We start from the raw sequence: 19,920 nt of genomic DNA, 5'->3' as shown, positions 1-19,920 counted from the left end.
CTCTTGGTTCGATCTATTACATATGCACTATTGTACCTTCCTGTACAGAGATTTAACCGCTTTGCTAAATCTGCTAGGACTTAGTGTTTGACAGCGTTTCCAACAGATGGCTTTCTTTTGTTGTCCCTTGAAATTTTCATCTTTCTTTGTCATCACATTGAACTGTGATAATTCCAGTTTGGACGTCATTCAACTAGGCAGCACGAAATTAAATATACTCAATGTCTTGATGGAAAGTGCCAGAGAAAAACGGATACACTTTTGATACGAAATGCAAACAGGCCAGGAAACGGCGTTGCATCCTAAATGAATAATGTTGAACTATACAGCAAAAGAGGATGTTTTTAGAAGACAGCTTAAATGGTGATAACTGTTAGGAGGCAGCCTTACACGTACTTCGTTGTCGTGATAGTATGCGAATACATCGGTATACAAACGAGATTATCTCAGTCATTATGTTTACCTGTCTGATGATGTTCATCACTGCGTATATTGAAGAGGAACGCCTCGAAAGCCCTTTTGTTGCGGAAATTTGATAGTTATCAAATTTGCAATTTGATTCGTCAAGACATTTTATCTGGGTTGCCCAAAAATAGTGTGATGAGAGACAACACACTGGGGACAAGGGTGTGAAACATTCATAGCCTTAATTAGGGATCCAGAGTAATTGAAAAGCCCTCTATTAAGTGCTATTGAAGTAACCGAATGAGTCCCGTCAGTTGTGACCGGCTACCAGCCACAAAATACTCAAAGAAAAATTCCTCCTGCATCATATATTAGCATCAATGTGTCAGGATTCCCCTTACCAATTACCACTGATTTCCATCTGCCTCGAAGCCTTCCAGGTCTTTAACCATTTCCACGAAGTTGGGTCCCTGGTCGTAGAGAAAATTTCTAAGGCTGCATTACTCTGGTTGCATACTGCACCACGCCTAGTGAAAATAAAGCAAATAGTGAAAATATAGTCTTGTTACTTCGACGAACGATGAGTCCACAGCATTCCTACGGTTGGGGGTAGTTACGGATCCAATAAATAAATCTCATCTGGATTGTGCTTACTGGTCGAAGCTGTTGGACTAAACTACTTCGAAACAATGCTCACATGCGGTAGATGAGATCTCTCTGGTTTCTGAGTTTTTTTCGGAAGACTGTCCAGGATAAGTTCTAGGAGCATGACTGTATTTTCGCATACGATCCTTGAAATTGGCTTACTTTTATTACCGATCGGTGGATACCATCGGAAATTGAGCTCAGAGTCCAAGGGGGTAGCAAGATAGAGGGCGCGTGACGAAAGGACGAGATGGCATTGCCCGACCAATTGGTGGGGCCACACAGCAGGCAGGAAATACAGTGACATTTCTGTTCAGATAGCTGGAACTTTGATATCCCCAGGGGACCCAACAGCTTAGCGAACTCTCATCCAGCCTTGCACCGAAAACCTGCCCACCATTTGCAAAGGTTGGTCTGCCAGATGCGACGGGATACCACTAAGTGATTGGCTTATTCAACCAGTTTTTGTGCCCTTGCATTTAGTGACACTTGACCGGCTTGCCTGTTTGATGACATATTAGGTTTCTTGCTGTGTGGCTTCAGTGTGTTTTGCGATCACGGGTTATCTCTGCGCGACCATCTTCACTTTGGTCTGTCTGACCGGTTGACTTTAAGCGTCGTGTAGCCTGAACGGTGATGAGTGTAATTCTAGTTCGGCGGAAACCATATTTCAGGTTTCGCTATTATTGTTACAGAAATCTCATATCATTATGAAGTCTTCTTGATTGAGCGTTGGATTAAGAACCAGATAAACTTCACTTCATTGGATGGCTTTCTCCTAAAATATGACGGCGTGTGTGGTGGCATGAAGGGAAGCCAAGCCCATTCAGCTTCCATTTGTAGACATGAGACGTAAACTATTGCTTTCAAAAAATCCAACGGACTCTGTTATGTTGAAGAATTCTGTCAGGGTACAGTGATGTTAGAGCCATTTCTAATTAACTTCACAATTCACCTCCTATCCTATTTTCCTTGTTTTCTTGTATCCACTGAAACCCTGAAGAGACAAGAGCGAACTCAAATCCTTGCACTTTACATCCCCACTACTCTCTTCCAGTGCAAGTTTTGGCAAAGCCAAAGGGTTAATGGACGAGTACCGTGATTCACAGATTGACAAAATTTTCGAATATTAGCAGTGGAACATTACCAATCTGCCCCATAAAATCTGGTGTTGATCACACAGTGAAAGTGCATGCCCACTAATGAAGTAGGATATAGGAATACAGACATACGTGAATATATTTCAGTATTTGTACATATATGTTGGTTTACGTGTGATTCCATTCCTCATTAGTTCCCTGTCCATTACAGTACATCGGGGAACAACCAGCTCAACAGTGTGGCTAGTCTGACTCACTTATCCACAGATGATACATTCTCAGGATGAAAAGCACTGATCGATTTCCATCCAGTTTTCTAATGATTGAAGTTGCATTTAATACCACTACGCATCCAACACAGAGAGAAGATAACCGCTTGCTAGCTTTCAGCTTATTGCGTACACTTCTTTGTCTCGTACGCTGCCGCCAAATGATTCGAGTTCTGGCCAACCGTTGTTCTCATTTCAGGCTAAAAATAGTTAAAGCGTCGCCGACGGTGGCTGAGAGATGGCATGAACGATGACTATTTCAATGACCAGCAGGCACTAAGATCCGTAGACGTGCAGAATTCCTACTCACTGGTAAGTCATGCAGCAAATCCAATCTTATGACAATTAGACAACTGAGAAAACGGTGAAAAGTCCATTTTCCTGCCCCTGTAATACAGTTGGGTGAAAATTCCACTCAATATGTCATGAGTTTTAACTACTTAGTTTTCGGCTTTCAGTAGCGTATATCATACTTACTGATTTATCTACCACTCATAGGTTAATAGGGGAACTTAACTGAAACCTATCACATTGCTGGGAAATGAGCTAATTTACTGCTTCATTCTGAGGACAGGATTTTCTAGCATTTGGAGGATTCACGTTTTTTTATTGCTTAAGCTGAAGGACTGTAGATGATCGCCATGTTAACAGCTGAGTGGCTAAGTGGGGACAAGACGCTTTTTTCTAACAGTCCACGTAAGATCGAAAACTGTGTGTCCTAATAAAACCTCAGGCTTTCGTTGTGGAACAAACTAGTTTAAACATGTTTTTTCCGTTCCCGTTGTTATATTGCGTTCAAACTGCTGACCACACTACTGAAAGAGTGAAAATTTTCATTTCGCAAATCGTTCAGTCGAACAGTGCAAACATTTCCAAACAAGTGAAGTTTTCTTAGAGTTCAATGAGGCAGAGTGATAAAACCGACCGTTTAAACCTCTGCGGGACGAAGTTAAACTTCCGGACCCAGTTCAACAAAACGAGTAGTTTTCACAAAGTGAACTACGGGCATTTACCCTTGAATGACTTTTGACCATTGAGGGGAGCAGCGTGCAATCTTGACTTTATTGGGAGTATATTAATGGGTTATACCATGAATGAAGGTTTCTGAAAATGGATGGATCTGACGGTGGCTAGTAAGGCACTTTCAATGATGAGAAGATTAGAGGGTGGATGAAGAAATGGGCAAACACAGAAAAGAATTCAGAAAATTGCTGCACAATACTTGCTACTCGCGTTGACAGACATGGAATTTTTGACCCCCATGACATCTTCCACGATGGCTGTCAATATTGAGATACCATATTTTGTATTTCAAAACAGAACGTAAGGCTTTGAAGGATACATAGATGTGATAGGTTTATTCACAATTTAACAATGTGAGTCGAGGCTAACTTAGGATAAACGGGAGCTTCTGAGAGCACTCGAGACTACAGACCATCTCCCAGATTAAATAAGTAAACTGTTCATACAGGCGGCTCATTAAGGAACTAAAATGTGATGTAAACATAAATAGATGGATTAAATTTCGGAGTGGCGTAAACAGAGAGGTGGCCAACCCATGACCTGGCAGAGGAGTGTGAAGGAGATCACGAAACGCTTGGGTGCTTTCGGTGCTACTCGCCTTCCAGGATGGCGACCGCGTGATCCTCACTGTGCCTGGTTGGAGACACTACAAGATATGGCTGCCAACCGATGTCACTGGCGTTCTTGTTGTCAGTTTCTGTCCAGATTGCCTGAATGAATGTCTGGAGGTGTAGGCACCTCGGAATGATTGTGTTAAGCTAGCACTAAGTCCCTCCCCATCCACCTTTATTCTTTTCTTTACAATAAGGCTTTCAAATAAGTCATGGCTGTTCGGCAGTGAAGCATTGGTGTTGAGCACTGATGTCGTGCTGTCGTTGATGATGATGATGATGATGGATTAAATGACAGACTTGTGGATCGATAGGTAGATAGATAGTGGAAATGTAGAAAGGTAGAGAGGTGTGTGAGTAGACATGTAGGTAATTTGGGTAGTCAGTCGATATACCCCCCGTGTGCATGAGTGTTTGTTTAGTAGTCATTTAGCATATATTCAAGAACGGGACACCAATCGGACCTCAAGCAATTAGAAAATCTTTGATTAAATTACAGGCCAGCAGCTATACGTTGTTTCATAGCATAATCAGTTGTTGTCTGCAAAACGAATTCCAACACATTTGGTCTCCGAATTCAAATGTATTTTTATTTTACTGGTAACTTCCTGTGGCTTGTCGATAAAAATACTCAACATATAGAATACGTAGCGAACATATTTTCATCAGTCAGTGATCCAAAGTAAATTTTACAGTTTACGGTAATTCCTCTCATCATGGACAAAATCACTGATAATGATGATGCCTTTAAGCATATTATGTATACCACTCATCTTCGCAACAAAATTTCAGCTGAAGTGTCCATATATCTGTGTAGTTGCACACAAGGCATACATTATTGATCTTTTTGAAAACGTTACCAACTGCCTAATCAAGTTGCACATGCTATCTTCTGAAGTCCCAACAAGATCTGCGCAGTATGCCAAACGCAAATCATGCTTCTTTATTCTTTCACCAAAAGGTTCAGGTGAGACTGTAAAAGTAATGTTGCTGACACAAAGACCTGCGAATATAGACAAAATGTTCTTAAAAAAGAAAAGAATATAGGTATGCCGAAGGGGAAGAATAAAATATTACTCGAAAATAACAAAACTCGAAGACAACATAGACCAAACCATACCTCTGCTGGTGAGAACTGCGTGGTCAGCATAGATCAGAAAACAACAGAAGACAACAAGTTTTGTTCTTATGAATATCGCTGTTTAATTGATCGTACTCATGTTCATACTTGCGCACGCGATGGCATTGTTGTAGTAATCATAAAGGGCTATCTCGATTTCACCGCTGTACTGAAATTTAAAAAAAGTATACACCTAAGAATTGTAGGATACAGTATAAGAATATTCTACGAGGAGATATGGTATAATATGGTATGCACACATGTGTAAAGTTTCAAATACATCTCAGTAGTCCGAGGAATCTTCGATAGTCCTTTTCAACCAAACGCATTGGAAGACGGTGTGGATGGCTGAACTATACCTCACACTCAAACTGTAAACAAACACATACTGTGCATTAAGATCATCTGTTGGCTAGTAAATTTATTCGCAATAATTTCCTGTAAGAGTCTTTACAATTAGTTTCGAGTTGGCATAATTTTCTGAACAGGCTATAGGAATTGTTGCGTGGGGGTGGGCCACCCACATACGTAACGATCAGAAGGGTCACCGTAGTATCGTAATATCACAGGGAAACTTGATTCTGCAGACTGCTGATAAATAGGAAGCATCAAAGTGTTGTCAGCAATGTGGAATCGGTTAAGCGGGGTGGGCAACAAAGACAAGTGGGAAAGCATGGATACTGGGGGAATTACTCAAGAGAGGCTTTATAATCTCAAAAGAGATGGGTCCTTTCGACATGAAATAGATGTACTAAACGTTCATTTATCCAACCTATCAACATCTCTCTAAAAAAGCGTACCTGGCTACACTGCAGCAGCAAATACATATTCTTTCGGGAATTATACGTTTATCGGTCCTGCTCGAAACCTGACTTAAATCGGGCAAAAAAGTCTTTGCATACGTTTCTCAGTAGATTGCGATGAAGGAATTTACGTCATGTATCGATATCCTTAGAACAATTCGTCTTTTAAGTCCCCCAGTTCATTTCCAACAGCCTTCTTAGGCATGGCAAAGCCCGTCCACTCATTCTACAGGAACTCTCACCCTTGTGAAGAGTATACAAATTCACAGTTCTTCGTTTCTGACCTAATGTGCTACCGGTTCTTAAAGGAGCCATCTTCAGATGCAGCCCTTGCTACGCAACTGCTGCACACAAACATTATTAGCTCCTTCATTTGGGTTCATAAACACAGAAACCTGAAAGTCTTCCTATTTTGCAATATGGGACATCGTCTATGCAAGTGTTTGTCCGTTAATACTTAAGTGTTCTCAACGCAGGACGAACTAATTTTTGACAGATGTTGGCCAGCTCCCATTTTAATGGTCTACTAAGCAATCGTAAATTTACTGTCATTTCCTGCCATGAACTAGTGGTACTCAATCTCGAACAACAGACCAATGCTCACTGAAAGAATTACCTATGTATGTAGAATCGGAGGTATTTTGGTAACAGCATAAATTCTGGAGGAACAAACCAGCTAAAGGCATTTCAGTCTATGGACACGCCCTGGGCCTACAGCTCACAGGTCATTGCACTCGGTGAGAATGCACGTGGACAATGGATTGTAATTAAGTGTTAACCCTTTGCATTTCACGGGCGCAAGTTTTTGTCTCTCCCAGTCGGAATAAAATTACTTGATCAATCAAGTAAACTATTCAAAAAGTTCCGAAAATCTTCTACGACCCACGATATGTTTCGTCGTTCTTGTGGCTCAATAGGTAGGCGCAGCTACGTGTTCTCGTTGTCAATTGCATGACGTCCGGCAAACAATCACTTGCATATCAATTCGGTTTTTAAGAGAGATCTACCTGAGTCCCACCTGAACCTCTCGTTTATGATATTTAGCTTGGATTCATGGGGGTCAGTCATAGAAAACAAATTGTTACGCAAGAACTTATATTTGTTGATTAGATTCACACTTTCAGAATTGGTTGACTTAAACAAGGCGAACTCAAATTATTCAGACAGAAGAAATGGCTGCTCAACCCAGTGATGTTGGGTACTATCTAATCTACTTAAAAGTTTAAGGAATTCCACACTCTAAATTCAGCACATTCGACGCGTGACTGTTGATTACTCTACTCTAATTACATCAGTGGTTTACCTATCACTTGAGTCCGACTGTAAGATTTTCATCTGTCCAAGCAATAAGCGAATGATAAGTTTGCACCATCGAAGGCTAACCAGCTTATAAATGTTGGCAGGTTGCGGTGTGCTGTGCGACTTTTGACGTAGATTTAGCGTTTATGGGTGCCATTTTGAGTATTACACAGGCCGATTCACTGTATGCAGTAGTGATGGTCCCGGAGCACACCATTTAACTGCATCCACTGCGCGGATGTATGTTCTTTTGTACTGTTGTCTCTATTTATGTTAATCGTAAAGAACCGGAAAACTTGTGTCTCCGACTTGTGGGCATATAGAACGATGTAACTTCCCGCTAATTATCTTGTGGCTTCTATGAGGATTTAGTTTGACCGCTGCTTCAGAAATATAACTGTACGTGTCATTAAGTAATGCAGCCGCATTAGGGCCACGTGGTCCTTAGGTACTTTACATATACTTTTGTGGACATATTACGTGCCTAACTTCTCATTCATTTTGAGGTACACCCACCTATTCACGTTCTCTCCACCACCTTAGAGAACTGCCTTTTGTAAAGAAGACCAAAGTCAGCTGCAACTATATCACACATTGCTTCATCGTCCCTGCGCATTGGATTTTAGTGGAAACCTCATTTTCACCGCAAGCATGACAAAAAGAGGAATAAATAGATTTCTAAATGGTATTAAATCTATATCCCTATTGGTTCATATGATTTATGCGATACTTCTGATGCTTCCTACCAGTCCTATATTTACCAAAATCTCGTGGGTCACAATCATATTCTCTGCACAAACCAGTAAATGGGACCAGAACTCTCAAATACATCTGTGAAGTTTAAGATACTCGTTTGATCACATCATTATGCAATGAATTACGAGCTCACTGGGACCGAAAACTTACAGTTCACTTACGTCAGCCCATGGGACAACGAGCCGAAAATTTAGTGTTTAAGAGAACAATACAAAACGAGCTTTCAAGTGTCAGAGATACTGTCATTATCCGCAAAATTGGTTAGCATTTCTCAGCTCCAAACAATATCCATCAAATTTGGTTCCTTAGTTATTGTTTGAAACAACCTCTCCTCTACACACTGACATATTCTCCTCCTAGGACAACAGTCGAAAGCCACTCGAACAGATCCACTAACTATATCTGGAATTACGGGCCAGTTTGAGAGGAAGATTTGTGCCTTATTCGAAAGCTGTATCTTTGGAACGAGAGAAGGATGGGTGCACAAGTAGATTTAAGTTTCCCACCAGTATATTTGATCTCTATTTCAACTTGGTGGTGCTGGGATGGCGCTTCATTGTGCATTTACCGGTCCCAACACAGTTCGTGGAGAAAACAACAGAACACCAATGCTCTATCACAAAAATGGGCCCTTATCACTGGCTTTCTTAAACACTTTTTCTTCAAAGACGTGTGAAAAAAACTTGGAATCAGTTTTATTTGATGATTACTGAGTATTGTCTAGAATTCCTGAGTTACGTCTGTTCCGCAGTGCGATTCTGCTAGCAACCATTACAAACAGGGTTCCATGTGCCTCTGAGAAAGCTGCGTACTACCTTGAGATATTGGTAAGTGAATAATGTAGTTTATCAATCATCTTTGTTCTGTGAGTAAAGCTGATAGCCAGTACGGCTTGTATATGCTATTCCGAGGCTTTGTTCTTGCTAGATTGACCAACCAGATCGGACTCATTTTCAAGGGTAACAAGACAGTGACAATAATGCAGACGCCCCGTGTTTAAGTGAAACCGAAAATGAGTAGGGGAATGCCATCAGTAGCAAACTACACAAGGAGTGTTTTTGAACATCTGTCACCGCACACATAACGGGACACCGAAGTCTTTCGAATGGTGCTAAATGCGGGTATCATTAGTATAAAGGTAACCTCCCGGCTGACAAAAAAGGGGCTTGTGCACACAAAATGAATAAGGAAGAATATCTGAGAAATGGCAGCACATATCTAGTAAACGAAAGTAAAATTCCAGCTCAGAAATAAGGATGATTCGTCGACTGCATGGCAGAACCTGTACAGGATTTTGGAAATGTAGGTTCTAGTGCAAATACTGATACTCATATAGTAGCGACTGATGGACCACGAAACAGTAATCGAGCCGCTCTTCGGTGAAAACAGGACGCAGCGTCTAAGCGAGGACAATTTTAGATAGGCTGACTGACATGTGGCTCGGCGCTAAAAAGAAGGCCTGTCCAACCAATCTTCATGTGTTTTATCCAACTTAGCCACAGTACTTACTGAATAAGCCCTGGCGTAATCATCAACTGAAATGTCCATAAGCCTGAAGAATAAGACCACTACCTAACCCACCCCTAGATTCATCTGTTTTCCCCACTGTCCCTTCAGCGAAACCATCGGTCTTCCGCACCACTTTACAAGAAATTTCGGGTTCACTTGGAATTAACTTTCTTTGTTCGGTAAAAGATATATTGGTGATTGGTTGGCTGTTTACGTTGAAAAATGGTCTGATTTCGAGTTTTTTTTCGTTAGTCTGATGACGCTTAGGTACCAGAACCCAACACTGTCGAGCGAAGTTTAGTAGAAAACTGCAGTTTCCTGATGAATGTGCTTGCCAGTCGACGAATGAACTTGCCACTCAGTCTGTGCTACAGAAAGGTGGCATTCTGTGCCGGATTGATTTTTATGAATCCTAATGTTGTTGGTCGTTTTGGGAAAACGTCAACCATTTAGGTTACAAAACCTAGGTATACGTATATACATACATGGGAATAGAGCTGTATTCGAGCACAAGATAAAATATTGTGCCATGAAATAGTGCATATATTTGGCTACCTAGCATGATTCGGTCCAGTTTACTGTCGTGCCTGTCTCTCGCCATTGAATTGGTGGTGCATAATGGGTTAATACTGTACAGTGTAGAGTAATAGACTATGGTGCAAAATAGTACAGCTAGCTTCTTTGAGTGTAGGTCAATGTGGAAGTGTACAGCATCAAAACATGTCTGCTACATCGCGAGAGAGGTGACTCATTTTTGGCATTTGCTTTCTAAGAATGCAAATGCAGTAAGTTATCTTTGCATTCTGGGGGGTCAGGCAAACTCTTCAGACGTAAAGGTCACCATAGACTTGTATGGCATGTCACCTTGGGGGAGGATTAATGGAAGTTCGGTTCGCATGAGTCTTCTCTTACCCCGATCTGAGCCCTGTATGACGTCATTATTTTGTCTGAGAATTGTGAAACTGTTCGGATCGTACTACATGAGCTGACCGTTTCTGCAAGTCTGTTATTGTGCTGATTCTCTGTGTACCTCAGTAGCATCTGCTCACTTGAAAACTCAGGTGAAATGTTGCGGAGTCTATACGTAACACACTACTCATAAGGTCGCTAAAAGCTCTGCGACGGTCCACAACTCGCTTAATCTTTTTTGGGTGTCATCGATCAAGACTCTCGTGGAAAATAAGTTGGTATGAAAATCAAAACATTTAGCGAAGTGTTACGCAGTTAACGTCCACTGGGGAATTTATTTGTCGTCACTAACGTCATAGACAGCATTATACCAGTAGTATATACTGGCGGTTAAGTGGCTCATGGTTGATTGTAACTATTCTTAATCGGGTGGATTTTTAGGTGGGAATGATACGGCGCATTAGGAAAGAGGATAACGCTGTGGTTATCCTAAAAACTTGTGGAATGACAGAGAACGGGTTGTATCTGCTTGCCATTTGTACCTTTCACCTATCCAACTACCCCTTCCACGTATCACTCCTGGCGGGGTATGCTGAGAATCCTACGCCTGGTGCATAGACTTTACTGTGCGAGCACTTTCTGAGTCGGTTAAGATTTTACTTCTTTAACATGCCCCGTAGTTTGAAAGGCGACTGTGTGCCTCGCTTTCGATCTTTGGGCCACGTAAACTGATTGGAGACCCAATGATAACCTTAATTATACCTATCGTTTCCAAAAGATTATTCTGTCCGTTGTGTTCGACCTACGTAGAGGTGTTCAAGAACTAGCGTTCTTTGAATTAGGCGATTAGTAAGGTTTATATTTCCCTAAATGTATAGTTGGGAAGAAGTAGGTAAAGGTACGTTATACCGTCTCACAATGCAACATCTTTTTCACTCACCCCATACTCCAACGGTTTTATCGCCACATCAACTGTATGCGGGACATGAGCTTTGATGGGACAGGCTGGTTTTGTGTCTTTACAAACATCTGAAAACTTCTTCCACGTCCTTGCATGACCAAAGAAAAAAACAGGAAACCATTTAGCCCTCCATAGTATGACCTCCTTGAAATCCTTCACTGAAAATGGAGGATGAAAGTATAAATTCCTTGGAATTTTGTCATCAGTTTTTCTTCTGTCCAATGAAAATTCCAGATAAGTGCAGCGGACTACCTTGCGTTTATTAGCAACCTTCGATCGTTCTGGGGAAGGATTGTACATCAGTTCCAGATTTGAGCAATCGACAAAACTGCATGTATACAGATGAAAAAGTGAGTCTCCCAAATGGTGACCAGAGCAACCTAGTTCGTCAAAACGTTTACCCATCAAAGTGCGGAAATTATCTTGAAGTAAGTTCAACAATATGCAAGTAGAAATACGGTCGATTTGGTAGTTTCATGTTATATATATGCATATAAAAATCGCTCTTTTTCGAGGAGAGCGTTATTTTTTCACAATTAAGGAGTTACAGTTGTATTCAAATGGAATTCATCATGGCTGGGCGCTTAATTACGACGTTCTCCTAATGGACAACCCTAACGGTCCATTGCAACCTGCCTTTGTCAGATCTCTGCATTCAGATGCCGAAAATTTGGAAATTTGTTTTGGTTTTTGAAAACTTGACAGGCTTGCAGTTTGTTTAAAGGGAGATGTCAAAATGCTCAACAGGCTTTATTTAGCTAATTTGGCGCTACTACCAGGAAACCAGTGACCTGCCGACGCGACTTGTGACCTAAGGCTATTTGCGATTTCCAGCCTGACCTTACTAATGATGCAAGTTTTGCTGCTAGGAATCGTATGGCTCTTGAACGCACCACCGGTAACATATACTATTAAATACTGTCATAACTTCATTCACGTTCTTTGTTGAGACCTACTGTAGTGTAGTGTTTCAACCTTGTTTTGAAGTGACAGGCCACATATTCCAGTTGTATAAAGAGATGAGGTGACAATGAGTGGCATTAAATGAAGTTCCCACAACGTTGATTCCAAGTTCCGATTCAAGCCATAATGTCAGAAGTCATGTTCAACATTTGCCAAGGAAAACCCAAGAAATGATGCTTTGATGACAGTTTTACGGAATCCTGAATGTAGACTAGATAGGGCTTAAGAATTATAGAAGTCAGACAACATCAAATAACATCGGCCTCGCTGGAGCACATTACTCAGATGAGAGTTCTGTAAAGTTGGAAGTCTTGCTGCCTGTATTTCCTACTCCATCATCCCCACATATTCATATAGATAAAAGAATCCGGCAGAAACTTCCGTGAACTTCAAGCCTACTATGACATATTGCTCAATGGCCACTTCATGTTCGCCTGGCATTCTCCTCATGCAGCAATCTTCAAATGTGCAGGTTATGTTGCGCCAGTAGCGGTGCACTCTGAATGCTAGGAATTGTGTCTTCAGTTTCTTGGAGGAACATGTTTGATGTTTCATTTGCCGCTCTATCTTAAGGATCTAATTGTGTGTGTTACCAATAGTGTCAGTTGACTTCTGACATGGCAAACTTTGTTAAAATGCATCGCCATTAATCCCACTAACGCATGGTTGATGCCTGCAGCACAGAGTACTGAACTATGATACGCTTTATTATGTTCCATTATGCTATATCCTACTCTACCATACTCTACGGTGCTATATTTTACTGTACCATACTTCTCATACTAGCCTATACTATAAAATACCATGTATTACCATATTATACCAAATTACGCCACAACGTAACGTCCTCTACGCTACCACGTTATATTATACTGTACTAAATTATGGAGCTACTCAAAATAATATTGTTTCGGGAGTGTTTTCGTTTGTCTATTTACTATTTCAACCATGCTATCAACCATGATTGTCACAGTTAGGGCTATATCGAGCTTCATTGGTATCAACAGATGGAGAACTCCAGAGTTTCACCTTCCTGATTGAGCGTCACTCTCAAATCCACGGAGTCTAGTTTAAGTTTCAAACGATTGATGATAACCATTTCAATTGACATCAGTTAATGTGTTCAACCTAAATTGAAAGCTAGATTACACGTCTCGTTCTTCACTTGAAACAGCACAGTTCGAAATTTTACCTGTAGCATAATATGGCAGATCCATTCGAACGAACCATTAAAATTACCACGATTTTAGGGATCTTAGTAGAAAATAAGTAGAAAATAATAAATAGTAGTTAATAACCATGAAGAACCTCGAAAACGACTATTCACCCGATTGTGTTAAATCAATGATTAAGACGTAAATCCTTCGGATAGCTTATTGAATATCATATTAGCTTTACCAACCACTGCAACACCAGAGTTAATCAACTGTTGAGTCTATCGAAAAGACCAAGATACACTGAATACTGGCAGTTCTCTAGGTGAAGTGGGGAGGAGCGCTAATAATGCATGCAAGGTTGGTCTAGCTTGTTATCCCCAGCATCACTACTACCTGGACTCACTCCTAAAATCTAGTCCAGGAAGATAGAAGAAAAACTGCGAAACTCAACTTGAGTCAGGTTGAGAAAGATGGTTGGTTTAACGTTGAACTCATTTTTTCCAGTGACTGGTTGTGTCCGTTGCCAATGTATACCTTACTGAAACAGCGTTAGAAAGCATTATGCAAGCTAGAAAAGCACGGAAAGCGCAACAATTAAAAAGGCGAATGACTCCGCTTTGTTATTCTAAACGGGGTGTCCAATTACAACTGCACTTTTGCTAATATGCCCGATAAACAGTATGGTAATGCTTTTGATGGGTAAGAAACTTGTTCGATAGTTACCTACTCGTTTACTACATGGCCTTACCCAACAATCTGAATTCAGCATACTGATAATCTTCGACTGAGTTTGTTCCAATTGTATGGTTTTCCTCTTAAATTCGAACCGTATGAACCTTTGATCCTATTTTGGTCATGAACTGTCCACGTTATCACTAGTTGGTTGAATGCCCGACATATACACTTAAAACGTTTTGATCAGCACTTACAGACGGCAATTTGAAGCGTACCTTAATTTTCCACCCCACTTTATGCACACAGGAATGTCTCGGCAACAGAATGCCCATTTGATGCAAAGTAGTGCTTCCTAGTGACAAAAACCTCCAGGGTCCGGTTAAGCTAGTCCATTGTGTCATAATTTTACTCCGTACCTAGAATAGCAAATTCCTCTTTTAGGTATCCGTCATAGATGAACTGACGATACTAGAGTGAGGACTCTTTCAACGGACTTGGGCAGAAACCAACATGGCGTAACTTAGAAATTTGACAGAATGTAATATTCGACTATTGTGTTTGTTCAAACGATATTTAAGAAGCATGGCACTCGTAAAAGGAAGCTAAACGTTTGCTCTCAGATTTGAATTGATTCAGAAATTCACTTTTGCTTACGTCTTTGGAATAGAAAACAAGCCTCCTTTCTTGAACGATTTAATGTCCTGGTATACCACTGGTACTTTGTCTAGCAATGTCTACGGAAGCCCTACTTAAACTAAATGGAGCACCATATTTACGATGCTCTGTCTCTTGTATCACAAATATGTTTAGGTCAAAACTCTACTCCAAAAAGCCAGAGCAATCTGCACTCCAAATGGGCCTTCCGAGGAAACTGATTTCCTCAAAAGTGTACTGCTGTCAGAAAACCACCTAGACAGTTTCATTGAAAATTACTCCGGAAAGCCCACAGAGAGATAGCTCAAATCAATTGGTGAAGACACCTGGTTATCTTTTAGCTAACCAGTTCGGTGGGGCCATTTTCTGAAAATGTACTGCGACACAAACAATACACGTAGGTGTATCACTGCTGCTGGTCAATATAAGAAACATGGGTCTTTTCAACCAGGAATTCCGCTGATTCGTTGCTGGTTCTGACTGAATTTTGCAATTTTGCGCATCACCAAAAACGACTTCGTCCAATACCATCTGACTCCAATTTACTTTCAGCTTGCCAGATGTCAAGTCGTCAATCACGAGACCCTAACCGAGAGGAGAAATACTGTCCAAAGAAGGTCGTATTATGAATCAGTTGATCCGATAAACTAAAGTTGCTTCATGCACTACTGAATCAGGCGTCCGTTTAGAAATAATTAAGGTTTATTCCGAGACTCGTAGATTTGGTTAATGGCCATTCTACGAAGTCGTTCCACATAAGCGATTCAAATATCCATGCAGTTTATCTTCGTCCAATGTCGTTTTAAGCTTACTGCAACCGAGAAAGTTGTAGAACATAAATATATATCGTGCCATTATCATCCTTACGGTATTGTCCAACTCCTTAAGTGTCAGAAGCGTCAGTTGGGGAGTATAATTCCAAGGTAAGAATTCACTCTGCAGATGAACTGGCTGTAAAGTCCACTATTCTGAATTCCAGAAAATTTTCAAATTAATTTGGTGTTAAGAAAATGAAGCTGAATCCCACTGAATGTCCTGCATAAAAGGTTTATAGCAACCTTATAAGTGATGCATTATGCTAAGGAAAAACAAATACTTCGATATCTCGAGTAGTGCATTCGGCGAAACATGACGTGACCACTGTAAATAAACATCGTTTGAAGGGTATCAGAAACCAATCATTCAGCTAGAAGTCCAGTAAACCTTCCGTCAGAACCAACCTAGTTTCTAAATGATAGTCGGTCGTAATCCCACATTTCAGACTTAGCGATAAATGGATAAAAGGTTTACTCAGAACTCCCTGCTGCATCCTCTAAGGTGGAGAAATGTAAGTGGGTATAATCAATAGGTTCAGGTGACTTGCCTTATCGCTAGCCACTGCAATCAACAATCGGTGGATTCAGGCAAAAAGTCATTAGAGTGCTTTAACCTCAGCGTTCATAATTTTCCCCAGTCATCCGAATCCAAGCGATACCGGTTTTTCTGGGGCTGGTGGAATTAGTTGTCGCAAGTTTTCATTGTACGTCCGAAATAATCTCTAATTAAACCTGAGGTTAAAGGAAACTTAGCGCGTATGTTGCTGCTTTCTTTTGGCTGGTCAGTCTGTATTGCCTGCTGTAAACACTACAAGACGTTGGTTTCATGCAGTAGTAAATTTGACATCGATGACTGAACACGTAATCTGCGCAGCAACCGCGTTTCATTCCGGATTGTGCCTTTCGGATAACAATTTAATCCATCCAACAAACTGTAAAAAGGGATTCATCAACCTATGGAAAATTATCTGTGCTCATTTGATGATGGATAACAATCTGTTGTGATATGACTGTCTCCCGTATATTAAGCATCAGCCTCCCTCCCACTGAAAACTATAGAGAGGCTTTCAAAAAACCATTTTTTCCGAGGAAACTATGCTTTCGGTTACTTTTCCGAAAACCTTCTGGGCAGACTGGTGTTGGTGTGTATAGAAGTCACTACAAAGTTGAACATGGACGTTTACCCTTTCAACTGCAGATAACAGGTTCATACGTGCGGGATAATCTACCTTTGATGATGGTTTGAGCAACTCCTTTTGGCTTTGGGAACTAAAGCCTTAGAAGAAATGCAACTCGCGCACTCGGTTTTGCAAAATGCCGTGGTTCAGAGCTACCGTACATTCCGTAAGTACGTGATTTACCTTCGTCTATGAGAGTGAAATGGCTGGAATGGAGTGGCTAGCACCAGTTAAGTGAAGATGTGGATCCACCTGTCTAGGACAAACATATGAAGAGTGACAGAGAATACGACAGCAGGAAACATTGGCAAAGTGAATTTTATATCACGGTGCTCTCTGACCAATGCGTGAATCCGATTATATACAGGCTTTCCCGTAGAAATTCAAGTGGCGAATGAGATGATATCTGCGTCTCGAGAACAGCCCATGGTGGTGAGCTGTTTAATGACCGTTCAATGTAATTTCCTGACGTTGTACTCGCATTTGATTGGAAACTGGCCACAAAACTAGATTACACTGAAGGCTGCTGAGTGGATAACACATGATCTTATTGTTTCGAAAGATATTAGTACCCACTGTTTCCAACTAAGGAAGAAAGAAACGAAAAGTGGGCAGAATAAAGAGATTTGGGGATTGAAATCAAGATTTCTTCCTGGCTGATATCGCGCTTGACCGAAAAATCATAAATCGCCGTACATCCATTCTATTCCTGTTTTGGAGATACGTATCTGACTCGATCTCACTCATCTTGCTAGAGCTTGCGACCTAGTGGTTAGTAGGTAAGGGCTCCTGCTGATTCCTAACGACGAGGAACCAAGTGTACAGATCTGCACGTCTTTTCTGCATATTCATTCCCGCGTAGCCTGTTATACTGTAAATTTGAAAAATATTTCGAGTTGTTATAGAAGTTATCAGCTTACTTTTGCGTCCCCTTTGAAGAAAATATGATAAATATATGTGTTTATATTTAATGTGTATATATCGATATTTCCATCAATTTACGCATTCGGAAGGTGAACTTACTTGTAACAAACTCCATTTTGAATCTTATAGTTCTATTTTTGATTATATCACACGGATCGCTTTGACACGTATCAAGTGAAAACGCCTTAACATTGCCATTGTAACCATCTGGAACGAAAGATTTATAATTTTTTTCGCTGGACTGAGCACTAAAATTGTCATAATAGAAAAGAGGAGCTTGCACTTTCTCGTACTGTAACCCAAAAACCTAGTGAAGTTAGTCTCAAGTATCAAGAGGGAGTACGCCATTTGTGCTTGGAAAGTAAGTGAAATTTCTTGACTCTGATTCGGGGATCCCTTTGTATATATTTCAATATATTATCATCCCATACCTAGCTGCCAATTATATATTTTTGGATTTACCAGATCGCGCTGAGGGTGGATCTTCTTTTCCATTGGCTTCTGGAGATGCAAACACAAAGTCAAAAGCCGGTTAAATAAAATTCGACAAGTAGCTTTCTTTACTGGACGAGTATCTGGCGCATTCCTTCTTAGATGCGTTAGTTGCCAAAAAGGGTAATCAACCTCTCTGAGAACCCTGAGGTAGTATACGATTATCCTAAATTTCCGTCCAAAATCAAGCGTATTTTTGAAGATAGCACGAGAGAGAGGTGAAAACTTGAGCACGTTACCGTTCGGGTGGAAGCACGACGCCAACCCTCCCTTGACCAAAAACGATCGTAAATCTTTGCTCGTACGACGGAAGTTGAGGCTGCTTGTATTCCTGAAGACATTGATCTTACCGAACGTTACTCTAGAATACAGCTTTCATTCTAGCGCACGTGATCCCTGTAGTGAAAGTAGGTAATTTCTGCCACCTCCTCTTCCCCAAGAACCGTCAGGGTGATGCAGTCGATATTCGTTACCCCGAGGGCTTAGGTCATCTAACTTACAACTTTGGACCTGAAAATTGGATGTCTGTTGGGTTAACGACGCTGACTACAAATGAGCTGATATTCAATGCGAGGAGGAAGCTGGAGCAACCATGACTGTATTAGTCACTGCATTAGTTCGTATGAAAGCCTCACCAAACACAGTGCCCTGATGTTTGGCCGGAAAAACTAGGATCATGCAGGGGTAGCTCAATAGCCAAACCTTCCCCTGCAGTCTAAAAAAAAATCAAAAAAGCAAAATCAGCGAATGCCTTTGGACGGTGACGGCTCTAACGAACAATAATGCGTCGCCAGGGCTTTTAGCAGCAAGCCAAAACCTCGATCCACATAATTATGAACAGCGTCCCCCCAGAATGCTGGCACAAACTGGTTTCCAACAGGACGAAGGGCAAAGGACATAAAGGAAAAAAGAACATTGGAAAGACGAGAGCAAAAGAAGGGCTTCAAAGGCCCCTTGCAGAACTCGCGATCATAGTCAGCATAAAACTACTTATTCTAATGACCTCTGACTACCGAACGTAGCAGAAACACTTCTGAGAGCCCAGACTCAAAGCTGATGCCTTATAGTGATGATTAGGCCCCGATGCTGCAGGACACGCCATCCGTAATTGTTTCTTAAGGTGGATATATGCAAGATGGGGAAAGTGGAGCAGCTCGACTAATGGCGAGTACCGGGCTGCGATTAGTTGTATTACAAAGCTGTCAATTGCGGTAGGAATGTGAAGGTGATAGGGCATTGCCTTCATGCGACTAGCTTTTTCGTATATTTGGAAGCAGGGAACGTATCTTTCCCCGAGGAAACAAGGGTTAAAAATGGCGACCTTGAAAACCACACATTCAGACCGCTTAATGGTTGACATTTAGGGCGAAGTATTACCCATTATGGATGAAAAGCAAAGAAGCCCCTCCATAAAAGCGTTACGGCTTCAAGCGCATCTGTGTGCGTAGCAGCGTCCAGAGTCAGACATCTAGGCATAGACAGGCCAAACATTTGCGTCGTACCATTGAGTCAGTAGTTCCCAAAAAGGCTTCTCCAAATAGCCCTGAAAACTCCTGCATCGCTGAGTCAGAGGCTAAAGAAGAAGTTCCAAAATAATATTTCTCATCTTCCTAGTACTTTGTGGGTTAGAATACTGAGTCAAATGATTAGGT

The 19,920-nt window shown here is 41.1% G+C and overlaps 1 protein-coding gene across 1 annotated transcript; it reads right to left on the bottom strand.

The window, feature by feature from the left end:
* Positions 1-10,416: 10,416 nt before the first annotated feature.
* On the bottom strand, positions 10,417-18,068 carry T265_15350 (hypothetical protein; the record flags this gene model as incomplete). The annotated part of the gene is made up of 3 exons (XM_009177696.1): positions 10,417-10,632; positions 11,390-11,478; positions 17,855-18,068. Coding segments are annotated over 3 exons (519 nt in total), but the record flags the coding sequence as incomplete, so codon positions are not given.
* Between the last annotated feature and the right edge of the window lie 1,852 nt (positions 18,069-19,920).

This window comes from Opisthorchis viverrini (genome assembly GCF_000715545.1).
Source record: "Opisthorchis viverrini unplaced genomic scaffold opera_v5_447, whole genome shotgun sequence".
In the NCBI taxonomy this organism is placed as follows: domain Eukaryota; kingdom Metazoa; phylum Platyhelminthes; class Trematoda; order Opisthorchiida; family Opisthorchiidae; genus Opisthorchis; species Opisthorchis viverrini.
Note: the sequence above shows the minus strand (reverse complement) of the source record. Positions and strands in the feature narration are given on the sequence as shown.